The sequence below is a fragment of the Astyanax mexicanus genome, chromosome 25 (assembly GCF_023375975.1).
Source record: "Astyanax mexicanus isolate ESR-SI-001 chromosome 25, AstMex3_surface, whole genome shotgun sequence".
In the NCBI taxonomy this organism is placed as follows: Eukaryota; Metazoa; Chordata; class Actinopteri; order Characiformes; family Acestrorhamphidae; genus Astyanax; species Astyanax mexicanus.
Window position 1 is genome coordinate 3,567,220 of NC_064432.1, and position 15,281 is coordinate 3,582,500.

Here is a 15,281-nt window from a genome sequence, read left to right on the forward strand (position 1 = left end):
AAATATGCGCCGGCTGAACAGTGCGACTAGCTGGTGTCGGGTTCCTCCAGTGTAGCAGCCGCCGCATTGTTAGCCGTTTTGTTTATGACACTGAGATCAGTGTTCATGGCTGAATAATTCATAGGGTTTTCTTGCTTCCCGACATCAATGTGGTACGAAGGATCTGAAGGATGTGGAAAAAAAGAAACATGGCAACCCTGCAGAGCTAGAAGGGTTTAAAGTGGTGAGGAAGACCCACCAGGTCTCCACTAGCCCGTTTTACTGGCCCACCACAACCAGCGGATGAATCATCACTGTCCGATCCGTCCTGTCCGACGCGAGACGCACAATGAGCCTTTTTAACAATTTATAGCGCATTAGCCTGAGCGCTTCGCTCTTAATTGTCATTCTGTGGCGCTCCGTGCTCGTTTGTTTTCTGCCCTCTTGATTTCTGTCGTGTTTTATTTTCGGCACTTTCAGACTTAATGGATGTGAAGTGAGCTCACTCCACTTCACTCTCCGAGGAAGACTCGGGAGCGTGGAAAAACGCTCTCTTGGCTCTTCATACATTTATTATACTCTTAAAGTGACGCCAAGTCATGTAGAGGCCTGGCGAAGGAAGCTATAAAACCAATAGCATTAATATTAATGCATTATTCTGCATGCTACTGCTACATTTGAGAAAGTAAAACATGGTTGGTGTGGCTCAGTGGATAACACCATCTTCTCCCATTGAGCTACTGTATCATGTGGGAGACTGCAGTTCAATTCCTGGAGTGGGTGAGCGAGTCCTCGGGCAAGACTCTTAACACTACATTGGCCCAACTCTGTATTAGGAATACTATATTTAAAACTATTAAGTTGGGGTTGAACATCCGTGTAATCACCATAAATCAAGTTTAAAAGGTAAAAAAAAAGCTAAACTAACTCAATGTAAACAGATTGAGCGGTCAATAGCCTGGTTTGGTCATGTTGTAATTGGGGTTGGTTCTTTTCCCGCCTTCTACACATGATAGGATCTACAAAGATCGAGAAGATACAAGACCTGGGCCAATGACTGGGCCAAAGACCTGGGCCAAAGACTTAACCTATGCCAAAAACTTTTACCTAAGATATAGTTTTTAATCAAATTGTAAAGGTTTTGAGGCACCAAGTGGTCCAGCAGGCTAAGAGCTGAAACTATGATCAGGAGATGGCTTGTTGAATCCCAGTCATGCAGCTTGTCATCAGCTGCCGGAGTCCTGTGAGAGCACAATTTTATATGTATACAAAGGTATACAACTCTAAATGTATACAAAGTATCAACATGGGTCAAGAAGCTACAATGCCTGGGCCCACGACCTGGGCCAACGACTCGGCCAACGACCTGGGCCAACGACCTGGGCCAACGACCTGGGCCAAAGACTTTTACCTAAGATATAGTTTCCAATCTAAATTATAAAGATTGAGGCGGCGAGAGGTCCATTGGGCTTAAGCACTGCCACTACAATCAGGGGATCGCTTGTTTAAATCCCAGTCATGCAGCTTGCCATCAGCTGCCGAAGCCCTGAGAGAGCAAAATTGGCCTAGCGCTCTCTGGGTGGGTAGATGATGGTCTTTTCCTCTTTTCAAATCACTCTTAAAGTGGCTGAATTCAAATGTTTGGAGGAGGCTTCTGCAGGTCTTCACTTCACCGTCCTTGTATTGTAGCATATACAACTGAGTAGCAGCTGAATGGGTGGGTCAATCAGCCCCACAGCTAAAACTGTAAAGACTTTGTCTGAAAAAGACTTCTTTGTTCACTTCTAAAGTCTCCTGGTAGAACGTTTAACCTTCTATATCCAGCACCTTTCCAACCACAGTGAATAATACTTCAATATTTCCCTATTTGACTGCTCACCTCGCCGCTTGTTGGACCCAGCTTGGCCTGCAGGCTCGTAAAATTCATTCTTTGCGCTCGTTCTCTTCAACATTTTACCACTCTCTGAGAACAGCTGGCTCTGGTACACTGCCTATAAAAGTCAGGTAGGTGCAGATGGGTGCAAAGCAGCTCCTGGAGCCCGGAGAAAGCTCTCTCGGACGGTCAGGACAGAGAACAGATGGCCCTGTGGCTCCCCAGCGACCCATCGACACTGTAACTGGCTACGTCCACACCGGTAGAGTGGGGGGGAACTTGTGTGAGAAAAAGTTCAGCAGGAGCGGTAATTACAACACGGAGAAAATAACGTCCCTGGAGCCGCGGAGCGCTAACCGGGAATTCATAATAACCTAGATTCTTTTTTTTTTCTCATTAATTTCAATCACGATATGGTTACTGAGCAGGCGTCAGGGTCCCCGGTGGTGAAGCAGGCTGTGGGGGGTGGGGGGTGGAGGGAGGGGAGTAGTCACGTTGCACAGTCACTTAAGGTTTCAGGGGGTTCTTCTTTGAAGAAAAAAAAATGCTAACATGGTCTGAAACAGACATTTATGTCACTATCAAGCAGTTAGCATGATCTTATTCGCTCGCTAATCTGCCCCCCTCAGAGCTGGTTTCAAATTTGATCTGTTGGGACGAATCTAAAAGCATATATTATTATATATTTAAGCTGAAAACTGATCAAACTTACTCATGTGCTGCTGTGTCAGGAGCGAGGCTTCTACACTGCTTCAGATGCTTTAGATGCTTTAAAAAGCTGATTTTACTTCAGCAGAGTTGTAAAAATCCTTCATGACAATTTTTTAAGGCTTAGAAGTCTTACGCTTTAATGCAGCAAAAAAAAAAAAAAAGCATGTTGTCATTTTATTGACATAAATGACCTAAAACACATACAGCACATACAGAACAGAAGAACTGTTTTGTTTTTTTTTTTCATCTAGAATTATAAATGTGGTACACTGTTAAAAATTAAAAGTGCCTTAAGGTTCTTTTAAGGGTTCTTTCAATTTGAAACTGTGGCAGAACCCCTTAAGGTGCCTTAAGGGACCTTCAAGAAAAATATTTTAGTATAAAATTTTAGAAAATGTTTTTTGAAGCACCTTAAGCTTCATTGAAGGTTCCTTAAAGCATTTTAAGGCATTGCTTCACGGTTTAAAAAAACCTTAAAAAACCCTAAAGCTTCCATAAGGAACTTTTAACTGTACTTTTAAGAGCAAGTTGTGCTCAACATCAGTTTACTAGATAAAACAAAGACTTCTGAAACCTTAAAATGGTTAATTAATTAATTACACATAGTTAAAAACATGGTTTGTCCAGAAGGAAGAGTGGTATTGCAATGCTATTCAGACAGCAGAAAAAAAAAAGAGATTTCTAGACTCGTATGTCACATGTATTGAGTTTTGATTTCACAATAGATTTCTCAAAAACACTTTTATAGGGTTCCCTGTTTGTCACAATGTATACATTTTGTTGGTGCATTGAAGCATTCCTGAGTAATTAAGCAGCAATTTGCATCAATGGGGTTCTTAGGGTTAATTACACTCATCATTAAAACATTGTCCAGAAGGAAGTGTCGCTAGACCTGACATCATACAACATTGCACTTTTGGTTTCTACCAGGGTTTCTGGATTAGCTACCATGCTAACCAACCATGCCTATAATAAGAGACACCCAGAAGAACTTGAGCCTATACGTAAGCGATTGGCTAACTGCTTCTGTGAACCCAAAGTAAGAGTTAACAACTAATATTAGCATGAATTCCAAACCCTTCTCCTGAATTCAGGACAATGAAAGGCGTTTGCACTGCAGCAGAAGGCTTAGCGGAGAAGGGAATCATCGGTGTTGGGATTAAACTGCTAAAGCCTCTTATCCCCTTATTTATAGTGTATTAATTAAAAGGTCTGGATTCAATTGAGATTTATTGTTTTATTGACCGGACCGCTGACACGCAAGCCCTTCTGGGAGACGGTTCAAAAACTTCAGAGCAAGACTTTTCACATTTTTTCGAATAGAGCGCTGAACTGAGCGTGGTTGTGTGTGTGTGTGTGAGCGCGAGAGTGCAAGAGCATGCGTTTGATATTGCTGACGGACTTTGATATTGCTGACGGACACTTACAGGACTGTTCAATATTTATGGGATTGTGCCTATTGGCAGTTTCGCCTGGAATAAAAGTTTTAGTTTGTAGAGTGTTTTATAGCCACTGGCTGGGCCTTTTTATAGAAGTTTTTATATAAAAAGTACAAACTTCATCTATTTTTATTTTTTTACAACAATAGCTGAATACCTGTGTCTCTAAATTAGAAACCAATGCTATAAAAACACCATCTATTTTTCATAAAACAACAAAGAAACTAAACCTAATACAAAAGTTCATAGAGTAGGAATGTATAACAGTATATGTACGTATATGTACACTTATTCATAATAGGGACAGTAAATAAGCGGAGAGAGTTTGATGTCAGGAATCAGACAGGAAAGCTTCCATCAGTCGATTCGACTTTTTTATGATAAAAAAATTCTAAAAAAAAAAAACAAAAACAAAAAAAAAACTTTTTTATATGATAAGTAATCCAGTCAACTCCCACCAGAGCCCCACCCACTCGATCAGTTGATCAGCTGGTTGAGAACTTCAGACATTGCAATGCAGGATTTGCCAGCAGACTTTGTCTGAGGGAGGGATCTGTACCTATTGTCGGCAAGTCAACAGATGAGGGGATGGTAGTGATATGTTAGAAGCACAAAACTCAATATTTAAAAGTACTGTCACAGTTAAGCATGAACTAGCTTGTTCGTGTTTTGTGACTTAAAACAAGCTAACAGATAGATATAGATAGATAGATAGATAGATAGATAGATAGATAGATAGATAGATAGATAGATAGATAGATAGATAGATAGATAGATAGATAGATAGATAGATAGATAGATAGATAGATAGATAGATAGATTTTCAAGTTTTACCATAGTATGACACTCCATGGTAAGAAAAAATACTGTAAAAAAGATACCGTAGATACCCACCCCTATGTCAGACTGTCATGAAGAATAGCAGCAGATAATTTTCAGTTTTAATATGATGCCAGATCACCTCGAGTCTTCGATTCAGGCTAACGCTAACAGCCTAACTTTACGTTAATGAGGTCCTGCAACCATCGGCCATGCTTTTCCTGAATGCACTGCTGTCGTATGCAGACAGAGTGACTCATACACTTGTTTTATCTGCCGCTATTCTTTCTCTTATACTTTTCTATACACTCACAAAAAGTCATTATTTGTGGGGAAAGGGCCTCTTTAATTAAAGACCATCCTTTATGGCCTTGGCCATATGTTCTGGGTCATCGTCATGCTGGAAGACCCATTAACAGGTCAGGAGGATCTGATTCAAGATTCTAATGCAATATAAATCAAATCATCAGATCCTCATGCAGAGGAGTATTCTTGTACCCTTAGCAGAGAAACTGTGTGTGTGAATTATGTGTGTGTGACATTAATACAAGTAATTGTAATATTTCATAACACTACTATTTTAATTGGTACACAATCCAGTATTCCTTGGGTGCAAATTTTCATAAATTTAGCATTCCCAGAGAACACCGGAAAACTGTAAAATACAGCCCTGTGCAGATCCCTCCAAAACTGAAGCTGAATGACAAGAACTTTATGAATGATGCAAAATCTGTCCATTCCACATGGAATTCACTGAAGGGGCCACAGAGGGTTATTCACTTTATTATTTTTATTGTTATAATGATGCTTGCTCCAAATATTCGGCTACCAATTTTTTTTTAGAGCATATTTCACTTTATTTTCACTGGTTTGTTTTCTGGGATGTTAAACACGTTCAGCATTCAGTAATATTATATACAGCTCTGGAAAAAAAAATGAGACCACTTAAAACGATGAGTTTCTTTGATTTTACCAAATTAAAAACCTCTGGAATATAATCAAGAGGAAGATGGATGATCACAAGTCATCAAACCACCAAACTGAACTGCTCAAATTTTTGCACCAGGAGTAAAGCAGCATAAAGTTATCCAAAAGCAGTGTGTAAGACTGGTGGAGGAGAACATGATGCCAAGATGCATGAAAAAAACTGTGATTAAAATCCAGGGTTATTCCACCAAATATTAATTTCTAAACTCTTAAAACTTTATTTTATTTTTTGGAGGTATTTTAGAAATAGAATGAAAGTTGGCCCACTGTTAAGCAGGTTTTTATAATGTGTGATTCAAAGTTTGAACGCTAGGTGTCAGAAACGGGCCAAAGAGTCTAAAAGCGGAGAGAGTGCGCATTTCTAGCGCCGTAAAACAGGACAAAGAGTCTAAAAGCGGAGAGAGTGCGCATTTCTAGCTCAGAAAAACAGGCCAAAGAGTCTAAAAGCAGAGAGGGTGTGCATTTCTAGCGCAGAAAAACGGGCAAAAGAGTCTAAAAGCAGAGAGGGTGTGCATTTCTAGCGCAGAAAAACGGGCCAAAGAGTCTAAAAGCAGAGAGGGTGCGCATTTCTAGCGCAGAAAAACGGGCCAAAGAGTCTAAAAGTTGCCGTAATTAAGGAGTTTAATATTAAGAGAAATCTTAGTTTACACAACACTGTCAAAGATAAAGATAGTAAGTCAAGTAAAATGGTGTGTAAATGAAAATAATCAAGAAAAAAATTATTAATTAAAGTGGTACATTTCATTATTTGTTTTATTACAGAGTCTGTGGCCCCTTGCTTCAAATATATTTCTCCTTCTGCCCCCAACAAAAAAAGTTTGGACACCCCTGTGCTACAGTATCCAGCTGATGCGACTCTTCATCCACAGACGCGGCCAGAATAAAACATCTACAGTTGATTAACAGACAGACACAGACTCATCCACCCTGACGCTCTGAGCGAACGCTCGCTGAGGCGTCAGACGGATCACGGATCAGACACCTCCACATGCTGGCTGTATGCTAAACACACGCGGTGATGGAGTGACACCCTGTACCGCAGCTTTAGAGTGACTGACAGCCGCAGAGAGCAGCGGCAGGCGCGGTAACGTGAACCGCAGGTGGTGTTTACGTTGGGATGAGGAATGCAGCGCTGTGTGTCTGAATGATTGGCGGGTGAATAGAACAGAAGGAGGAACGTGACTGGCTAGCACTTACCACTTGTCCGTTTTGAGGGTTTTTGTGAGCGTAGGGGGGACCACGAATGTGGTTCCACATCTGACCCGAGGTCATCGCAAACACCACGCACTGGAGAGAGAGAGAGAGAGAGAGAGAGAGAGAGAGAGAGAGAGAGAGAGAGAGAGAGAGAGCATTTACGGATCAATGCTGTTGCTAGGTGATAACTAGGTGGTTGCCATGATATCACAGGTCATTTCTACTGTATTCCTAGATGGCTGCTAGACGGGGGGCAAAAATGTTTCTAGGTGGTTGCCATGTATTTGCTAGACGTGCGCTATAGTGTTGCTTCCTGGTAGCTATGGCTTTGCTACGTAGTTGCTAAGGTATTGCTGCATGGCTGCTATGGTATTGCAGTTTGTCTCTAATTTATTCCTAAGTGATTGCTAGATGGGTGCTATAGTGTTGCTTCCTGGTAGCTATGGCTTTGCTACGTAGTTGCTAAGGTATTGCTGCATGGCTGCTATGGTATTGCAGTTTGTCTCTAATTTATTCCTAAGTGATTGCTAGATGGGTGCTATAGTGTTGCTTCCTGGTAGCTATGGCTTTGCTACGTAGTTGCTAAGGTATTGCTGCATGGCTGCTATGGTATTGCCTCTAATTTTTTCCTAAGTGATTGCTAGATGGGCGCTATAGTGTTGCTTCCTGGTTTCTGTGGCTTTGCTACATGATTGGTAGGTAGTTGCTTAGGTGTTGCTGAAAGGCTGCTATGGTATTGCAGTTTGTCTCTAATTTACTCCTAAGTGATTGCTAGATGGGTGCTATAGTGTTGCTTCCTGGTAGCTATGGCTTTGCTACGTAGTTGCTAAGGTATTGCTGCATGGCTGCTATGGTATTGCCTCTAATTTTTTCCTAAGTGATTGCTAGATGGGCGCTATAGTGTTGCTTCCTGGTTTCTGTGGCTTTGCTACATGATTGGTAGGTAGTTGCTAAGGTGTTGCTGAAAGGCTGCTATGGTATGTCAGTTGCATTCCTACTACTGCATTTCTAAGTGGTTGCTAGATGATGATATGGTTACCAGGTGATTGCTAGTGTTCCTAGGTAGTTGCTATGAAGTTGTTGGATGGTTTCTAAGGTATCCCTAGTTGTTTGCTCAGTGTTTTTTAGCTAGAGGTTGCTAGATGGGTGCTATGGTGTTGCTTGGTGGTTGCTATGGTGCAGCAAAGCAATTGCTAGATGGGTGATATAGAATTGTTTGGTGGTTGCTGTAATGTTGCTTCCTGACTGCTGCTACACATATCCTAATTTGTTTAAATTGTATTATTGTGTGTTTCTTGGTGTTTGGTGGTTGCTATGGTGTTGTTACGTTATCCCTGATTGCTTTAATAGTGTTGCTCAGAATGGGTCGACACTCTAATCTAAGAACCCTTATTAAGGTAGAGTTGGTGGTCATGCCCAACCCATTTTTTTTCTAAAAGGCACAGAGTTTATTGTATTATATACTACATTAAAGTTCATAAACAGAGATATAGAGATGTGGTGAGACGGACAGATGGAGAGAATCAACAAAAAAAAAGGCCTTTCCCTGTAATCAATACAGCAGATAACACACTTCATCCAGCCCAGAGCAGAAGGTCACACACCCCTACGCTCCGGCATCTCCACTGAATAAACATCGACAGCAAACAGCTACAGCACTGCTAATCCTGCACTGCATTAAAATCAGCATGATGCCCCACCCTTACCCCATAATACACCAACACCACCACCTGCGAGTCAGCCAGTGCAGTCACTGACGTTATACACCTTCACAATACCTACATTTAGAGTGATATTAATATATATTCACAATATATAGTGGAAAGCTTAATTGTTTTTAGTTTAACCAGGCCTGATTACTGCCTGTAGAATCAAGAAATCACTTAAATAGAACCTATCTGACAACATGAAGCAGATAAAAATCAACACATAATGCCCCGATCTGAAGAAATTCAAAAACAGTGAGAGCTATTATTATTCACAAATTGAGAAAACATGGAACACTGGTGAACCTTCCCAGGAGTGACCGGCCGACTGACTAAAGTTACTCCAAAAGGGCATGAACTACTCCAGGAGGTCCCAAAAGAACCCAGAACTGCATTTTTAAAGAACTGCAGGTCTCACTTCCAGCCTCAGTTAAGATCAGTGTTCATAATTCAATAATAAGAATAATAAAAAGATAGAGACTGGCTCAAGATCTTACTGATCGTTCTAATGACTTAGGTTCAATATTCTTTCGACTGACGTGACAAAAGTGGAACTTTTTGGATGGTGTGAGTCCCATTACATCTGGCATAAAACTAACAGATAATTTCAGAAAAATAACATCATACTGAATGTAAAACATGGTGGTGGTAGTTTGATTGGTTTCATGCTACTTTGCTGGTTCAGGGTCTGGACAACTTTCTGTAATAGATAGAACCAGGAATTCTGCCCTGGTGAAAAAAATATATACTTAATTGTACTTAAAACATATTAAGAAATGTCTAAGTATGCTGTAAATATACTAACAGACTTATGTGCTTACTCAAAATATATTTAAAGTATGTTACAACTCACACAAACAGGAGCAATAAATGCACTATTAGCCACTCCTGACTCCTGATCATTTTTATCCAGGATAAAAAGTCTAAATGCAGTGCAGACTTATTGAAATTCAGCCGGACACAGAGCTGACCTTTACAACATTAACTCCCACTAATAGCCTCTACAGTTTCTATTCAAGGCTCTGATGTCAATGACAATATTCACGGTCAGACTATAATGATAATATTTAAAAACAGGTCGAAGATCCCGGGGAAGAACTTCTTGCCACAGTGCAGCACATATTAATATTTATGTCTGGTTTATGCATGCACGTATCAATACGTAACATATGCAATAATAAGTGTGTTTCTAAAAATGATGAAAAACACAAGCATCAACTACATATGATGACCGTGTATACATGAATGAGCAAATATAAGCTTGGTTAGACTTTAGAAATCACACAAATGTCATGTTTCTCAGATAGAGTGCTATAGAAATGCAAGGTGGTTGCTATGGTGTTGCTCTACAGCTTGAAACATTGAAATATTTGTTATATTTATTATTTCTAAAATGGTAGTAAGATGGGGGCTCTAGCCCACTAGGTGATGGGCAATTATACTTTAATTACAGCCCATCAAGTCAAGTTTAGCCTTAGGAGTTCAACCTTTCTCAATCAGTCTACAGCAGTTTAGCCTTATCCAATCAGTCAACAGCAGTTTAGCATTAGGCGTTCAGCCTTACTCAATTAGTCTACAGCGGTGTAGCCTTATCCAATCAGTCTACAGCAGTTCAGCCTTATCCAATCAGTCTACAGCAGTTTAGCCTTATCCAATCAGTCAACAGCAGTTTAGCCTTAGGCGTTCAGCCTTATTCAATTAGTCTACAGCAGTTTAGCATTAGGCGTTCAGCCTTACTCAATTAGTCTACAGCAGTTTAGCCTTATCCAATTAGTGTACAGCAGTTCAGCCTTATCCAATCAGTCTACAGCAGTTTAGCCGTATCCAATCAGCCTACAGCAGTTTAGCCTTAGGAGTTTAGCCTGGTCCATTTAGTCAACAGCATTTTAGGCACAGCAGTTTAGCCGTATCCAATCAGTCTACAGCAGTTTAGCATTAGGCGTTCAGCCTTACTCAATTAGTCTACAGCGGTTTAGCCTTATCCAATCAGTGTACAGCAGTTTAGCATTATGCGTTCAGCCTTACTCAATTAGTCTACAGCAGTTTAGCCTTATCCAATCAGTGTACAGCAGTTCAGCCTTGTCCAATTAGTCTACAGCAGTTTAGCCTTAGGAGTCCAGCCTTACTCAATTAGTCTACAGCAGTTTAGCCTTATCCAATTAGTCTACAGCAGTTTAGCCTTATCCAACCATTTAGTCTCAACAGCAGTTTAGCTCCACCTATTCAGTCTACAGTAGTTTAGCCCCACCCACTCAGCCTCTGAAAATCTTTGCCTTGCCCTATGTTCTACAGTTATAGTATTTATTGACTCCACAGTTTCTCACCAGAGCAGCCATGGCCCAGCCTGTTTTGTTGTAGATGAACTCCAGGTTGTTTCTGCGCAAGTAGAGAAGACCTCCTACCAGGGACACCAGCAGGGCCAGGGCGATGGTCCCGGAGTAGTTGGGGGGCCGGAACACCCGGATCTGAGGAAAAAAAGGACTTGTGAATATTTGTGGTTTGAAGTATATTAAGTTCAGTGAAAAGCTATTCTTTTAAACAATGACAAAATCATTCCATAACCTCACACGTCAACAACTCATCCAAATGCTCTTCTGAAAACCTCTGATCCTTGATTTTTATCATCACGCTTCATCAAATAAAAAGGAGGGAAATAGAATATAATACTCATCAGTCCCGACTGAAGCAGAGTAAACACCACCACTGCCGCTGTGGAGTTCACGCAGTTCAGCTTCATTTTCTCATTACGTCCATTTTCAACACCAGCGCATACAGCCGGCACCGTACAATTACGGGCCACTTACACTTGATTATGCTAATTACAATAATCCAGCGGTAATAAAGATTACAGTCATCCTGAAACATAGACACACTCCACGGGGAAAACTCGGGCAGAGAGCTGGTAATGATGCCCTGGTCCAAAAATGAGGCAGCTAGGGACACTTTTTATTTCTGCTGAAAAGAGAAAATCAATAGATTTTTGGACATCCAATATGGTCACATGATATTTTGCTGATGTTCCAAGTGTAAATAATAGAAATTAACATTGTTTGGCTCTAATTTATTCCAGAAAGGTGTTCTACTGGGTTGAGGTCACTGGCTCATCCATATCTTTATAGACCTTGCTTTGAGTACTAGTGTGCAGTCATGATGGAAAAGGATGAGGACCAACATCTCTAGGTATGTTCTTTTCTACTAATGATCCCCCCTCAGCCAAACTTTTACTAGGTAAAATGCAGTCTGACAGAACACTTCAACTCAATAATTTAGATGTATAAACTTTTGGCAGTTTCAGCACCGCATACAACTACCCAATACAATATAGCGGTTTCAGCACCACGGACAGCTACCCAATACACAATATAGCGGTTTCAGCACCACATACAACAACAACAACCACCCAATACACAATATAGCGGTTTCAGCACCACATACAACAACAACAACCCAATACACAATATAGAGCGGTTTCAGCACCACGGACAGCTACCCAATACAATATAGCGGTTTCAGCACCACGGACAGCTACCCAATACAATATAGCGGTTTCAGCACCACGGACAGCTACCCAATACAATATAGCGGTTTCAGAACCACGGACAGCTACCCAATACAATATAGCGGTTTCAGCACCACATACAACTACCCAATAAACAATACAGCGGTTTCAGCACCATGGATAGCTACCCAATACACAATATAGAGCGGTTTCAGCACCACATACAACTACCCAAAGTCAAAGTCAAAGTGGTTTTTATTGTCATTTCAGCTATATATACAGAGTACACAGTGAAACGAAACAACGTTCCTCCAGGGACCATGGTGCACATAAACACAGTGTAGACAGAACAATAGTGCAACAGTACAAAAGTGCAGACAGACAATACAACACAATACAGACAAAGAATAATAAATAACAAGACAGTGTGCAAATTATGCAGTGTGCAAAAAAGACCAGTGAGGTAGTAATTACCTCTATTACACAGTGTGCAATAGAGTCCAGTGAGGTAGTAGGGTTTTTAGTGCTTTCCATTTTCTGGGGTAAGTGGGGTAAGAGTGTGTGTGCATGTACAGAAAAACCATCAGTTCAGTCTCTGCAGTTGAGGAGTCTGATGGCTTGGGGGTAGAAGCTGTTGCAGAATCTGGTGGTGCTGGACCGGATGCTGCGGTACCTTCTTCCCGAAGGCAGGAGGGAGAACAGTTTGTGTGAGGGATGAGTGGGGTCATTCACAATGCTGGTTGCTTTGCGGATGCTGCGGGTGGTGTAGATGTCCGTGATGGAGGGGAGAGAGACGCCGATGATCCTCTCAGCTGTCCTAACAGTACGCTGGAGGGTCTTGCGGTCAGAGACGGTGCAGGTCCCAAACCAGGCAGTGATGCAGCTGCTCAGGATGCTCTCAATGGTCCCTCTATAGAAGAGTGTGAGGATGGGTGGAGGGAGACGGGCCTTTCTCAGCTTCCGGAGGAAGTAGAGACGCTGCTGGGCTTTCTTGGCTGTAGAGCTGGTGTTCAGGGTCCAGGTGAGGTTATCTGCTAAGTGGACACCAAGGAACTTGGTGCTCTTAACAATCTCCACAGAGGACCCGTCGATGTTGAGTGGAGAGTGGGTGTGTTGTGCTCTCCTGAAGTCAACAACCATTTCCTTTGTCTTGTCCACATTCAGGTGAAGGTTGTTGACTGTACACCAGTCTGTCAGCCGCTGCACCTCCTCTCTGTATGCTGACTCGTCAATACAATATATCGATTTTCAGCACCACATACAACTACCCAACACAATATAGCGGTTTCAGCACCACATACAAATAAGTATGCGTGTGTAAGTAGAAGGTAGAGTAGGTGTTTCTAATAAAGTGGCCACCAGTGAGTGGAAGTAGAAGGCAGGGTAATATTATCAGGCGTGTTCAGTGTTGATTCAGGACACTGGGTTCAGGTTTTACTCTGCTGAGGTTTCTAATGTTTCCCGTCCGGCCGGAAGCGTCTGACTCCTCCTCACCTGATCTGATTAACCGGGGATAAAATGGGCACTATTACCCATAATTCAGTCTGTGGGAAGACAGGAAAGGAGTGTTCAGCAGACTGCGGGTGGACAGAGCAGGACCGCGGCGCCAGTGGACGATGGCATGGATGGAAAATCAAGAAAGTGCTTTGAGGGATTAGCATCCTGTGCAGCAATGCTCTCATCACTGCTTATTGCATTCAAAAGTTAATAAACAATAACATTAATAACTAATACAAAATCAAACGTCAATTAAATTTCTTAATAAATTAGCTGGTACTCAATATTATAATGTCTGCACTGGGTGGTACTGGATATCACAACATTGCCTTCAGCTGATCCTCAATATTTCAACACCAGCATCGTCTGATACTCAACATTTCAATATCAACACTGTTCGATATTCAATACATCAATATTTGTATTAGTTGATGCTCAATGTTCCTATTGCTACTGGCTTACCCGCAATAGGTCAAAATCAGTATCAGCTGACACTCAATATTTTAATATCAGTATCTGCTAATATTATTTTATAATCAGAATTGGCCAATACGCAATATTTTAAGATTAGTATCGACTGATGCTAATTATTTTAATATCAGTATTGGCTGTTATCAATATCGGACAAAAAAATAACCTGTTTATTTTAGTATCGGCTAATATCAATATAAAATATAGACTACTAAATATTGATCTACAGATACTGGTATTTGCTGACACCATTTAAATATCAATATCAGCTGATACTCAATATTTTAATTTCAGTACCGGCTGATACGTAATATTTTAATATCAGTATCGGCCGACATGCGATATTTTAATATCAGTACCGGTAATATCAGCTGATACTGATATTAAAATATTACGTATCGGCTGACATACAATATTTTAGTATCAATATCGGCCGATATGCAACATTTTAATATCAGTATCGGCTGATATGCGATATTTTAATAGCAGTATTGGCTGATACTTAATATTTTACTTTCAGTATCAGAAATTTAGTAGAATTTTAGTAATGGCTGACACTCAAAATTATATTATAGGTAACAGCTGATACGCAATAGCTTAATATTTTAATATTTTAATATATATGCATCGGCTGATATTTATTTATTTATTTTTTTAAAGATTGTATTAAGTAACATTTAATATTCCAGTACCGGTATCAGAAAACAAAAGACACACACACACAGGCAAAAAAATCCCTGACACATGCTTACCCACACACAAAAAAACAAAAAAAAACACACAAAACACACACGCACACAAACACGTGCACGCGCACACAGCTTTACTCTTTGAAAGAGTTATTTATTTTATCTGCTGTACAGTCCTGCAACATCAGCGATTTCTGTCCTCAGAGAGAAAACCTGTGTGTGTGATTGTGTGTGTGTGTGTGTGTGTATATGCATGTGCATGTACAGTTCTCGTGTTGTCGATGCTTTTTGTGCCTCAGTGCATGTAACATATAAACATGTGAGTGTATGTTTGTGATTTTTTTTTTGCTGCTTGTGTAACTGTCAGTTCCTGTTCATATGAAACTGTGTATATGTGTGTGTGTGTGGGGGGGGGGG

General features: G+C 40.8%; 1 protein-coding gene across 1 annotated transcript in view; it reads right to left on the bottom strand.

Moving 5' to 3' along the window:
- Nucleotides 1-15,281, bottom strand: part of tusc3 (tumor suppressor candidate 3) — a 97,048-nt gene that overhangs the window by 41,102 nt on the left and 40,665 nt on the right. Inside the window, exons 5-6 of the mRNA XM_049472222.1 lie at nt 11,033-11,173; nt 7,006-7,095 (exon numbers count right to left, since the gene is read on the bottom strand). Coding sequence (XP_049328179.1) covers nt 7,006-7,095; nt 11,033-11,173 — 231 coding nt within the window. The remainder of the gene's footprint in view (nt 1-7,005; nt 7,096-11,032; nt 11,174-15,281) is intronic.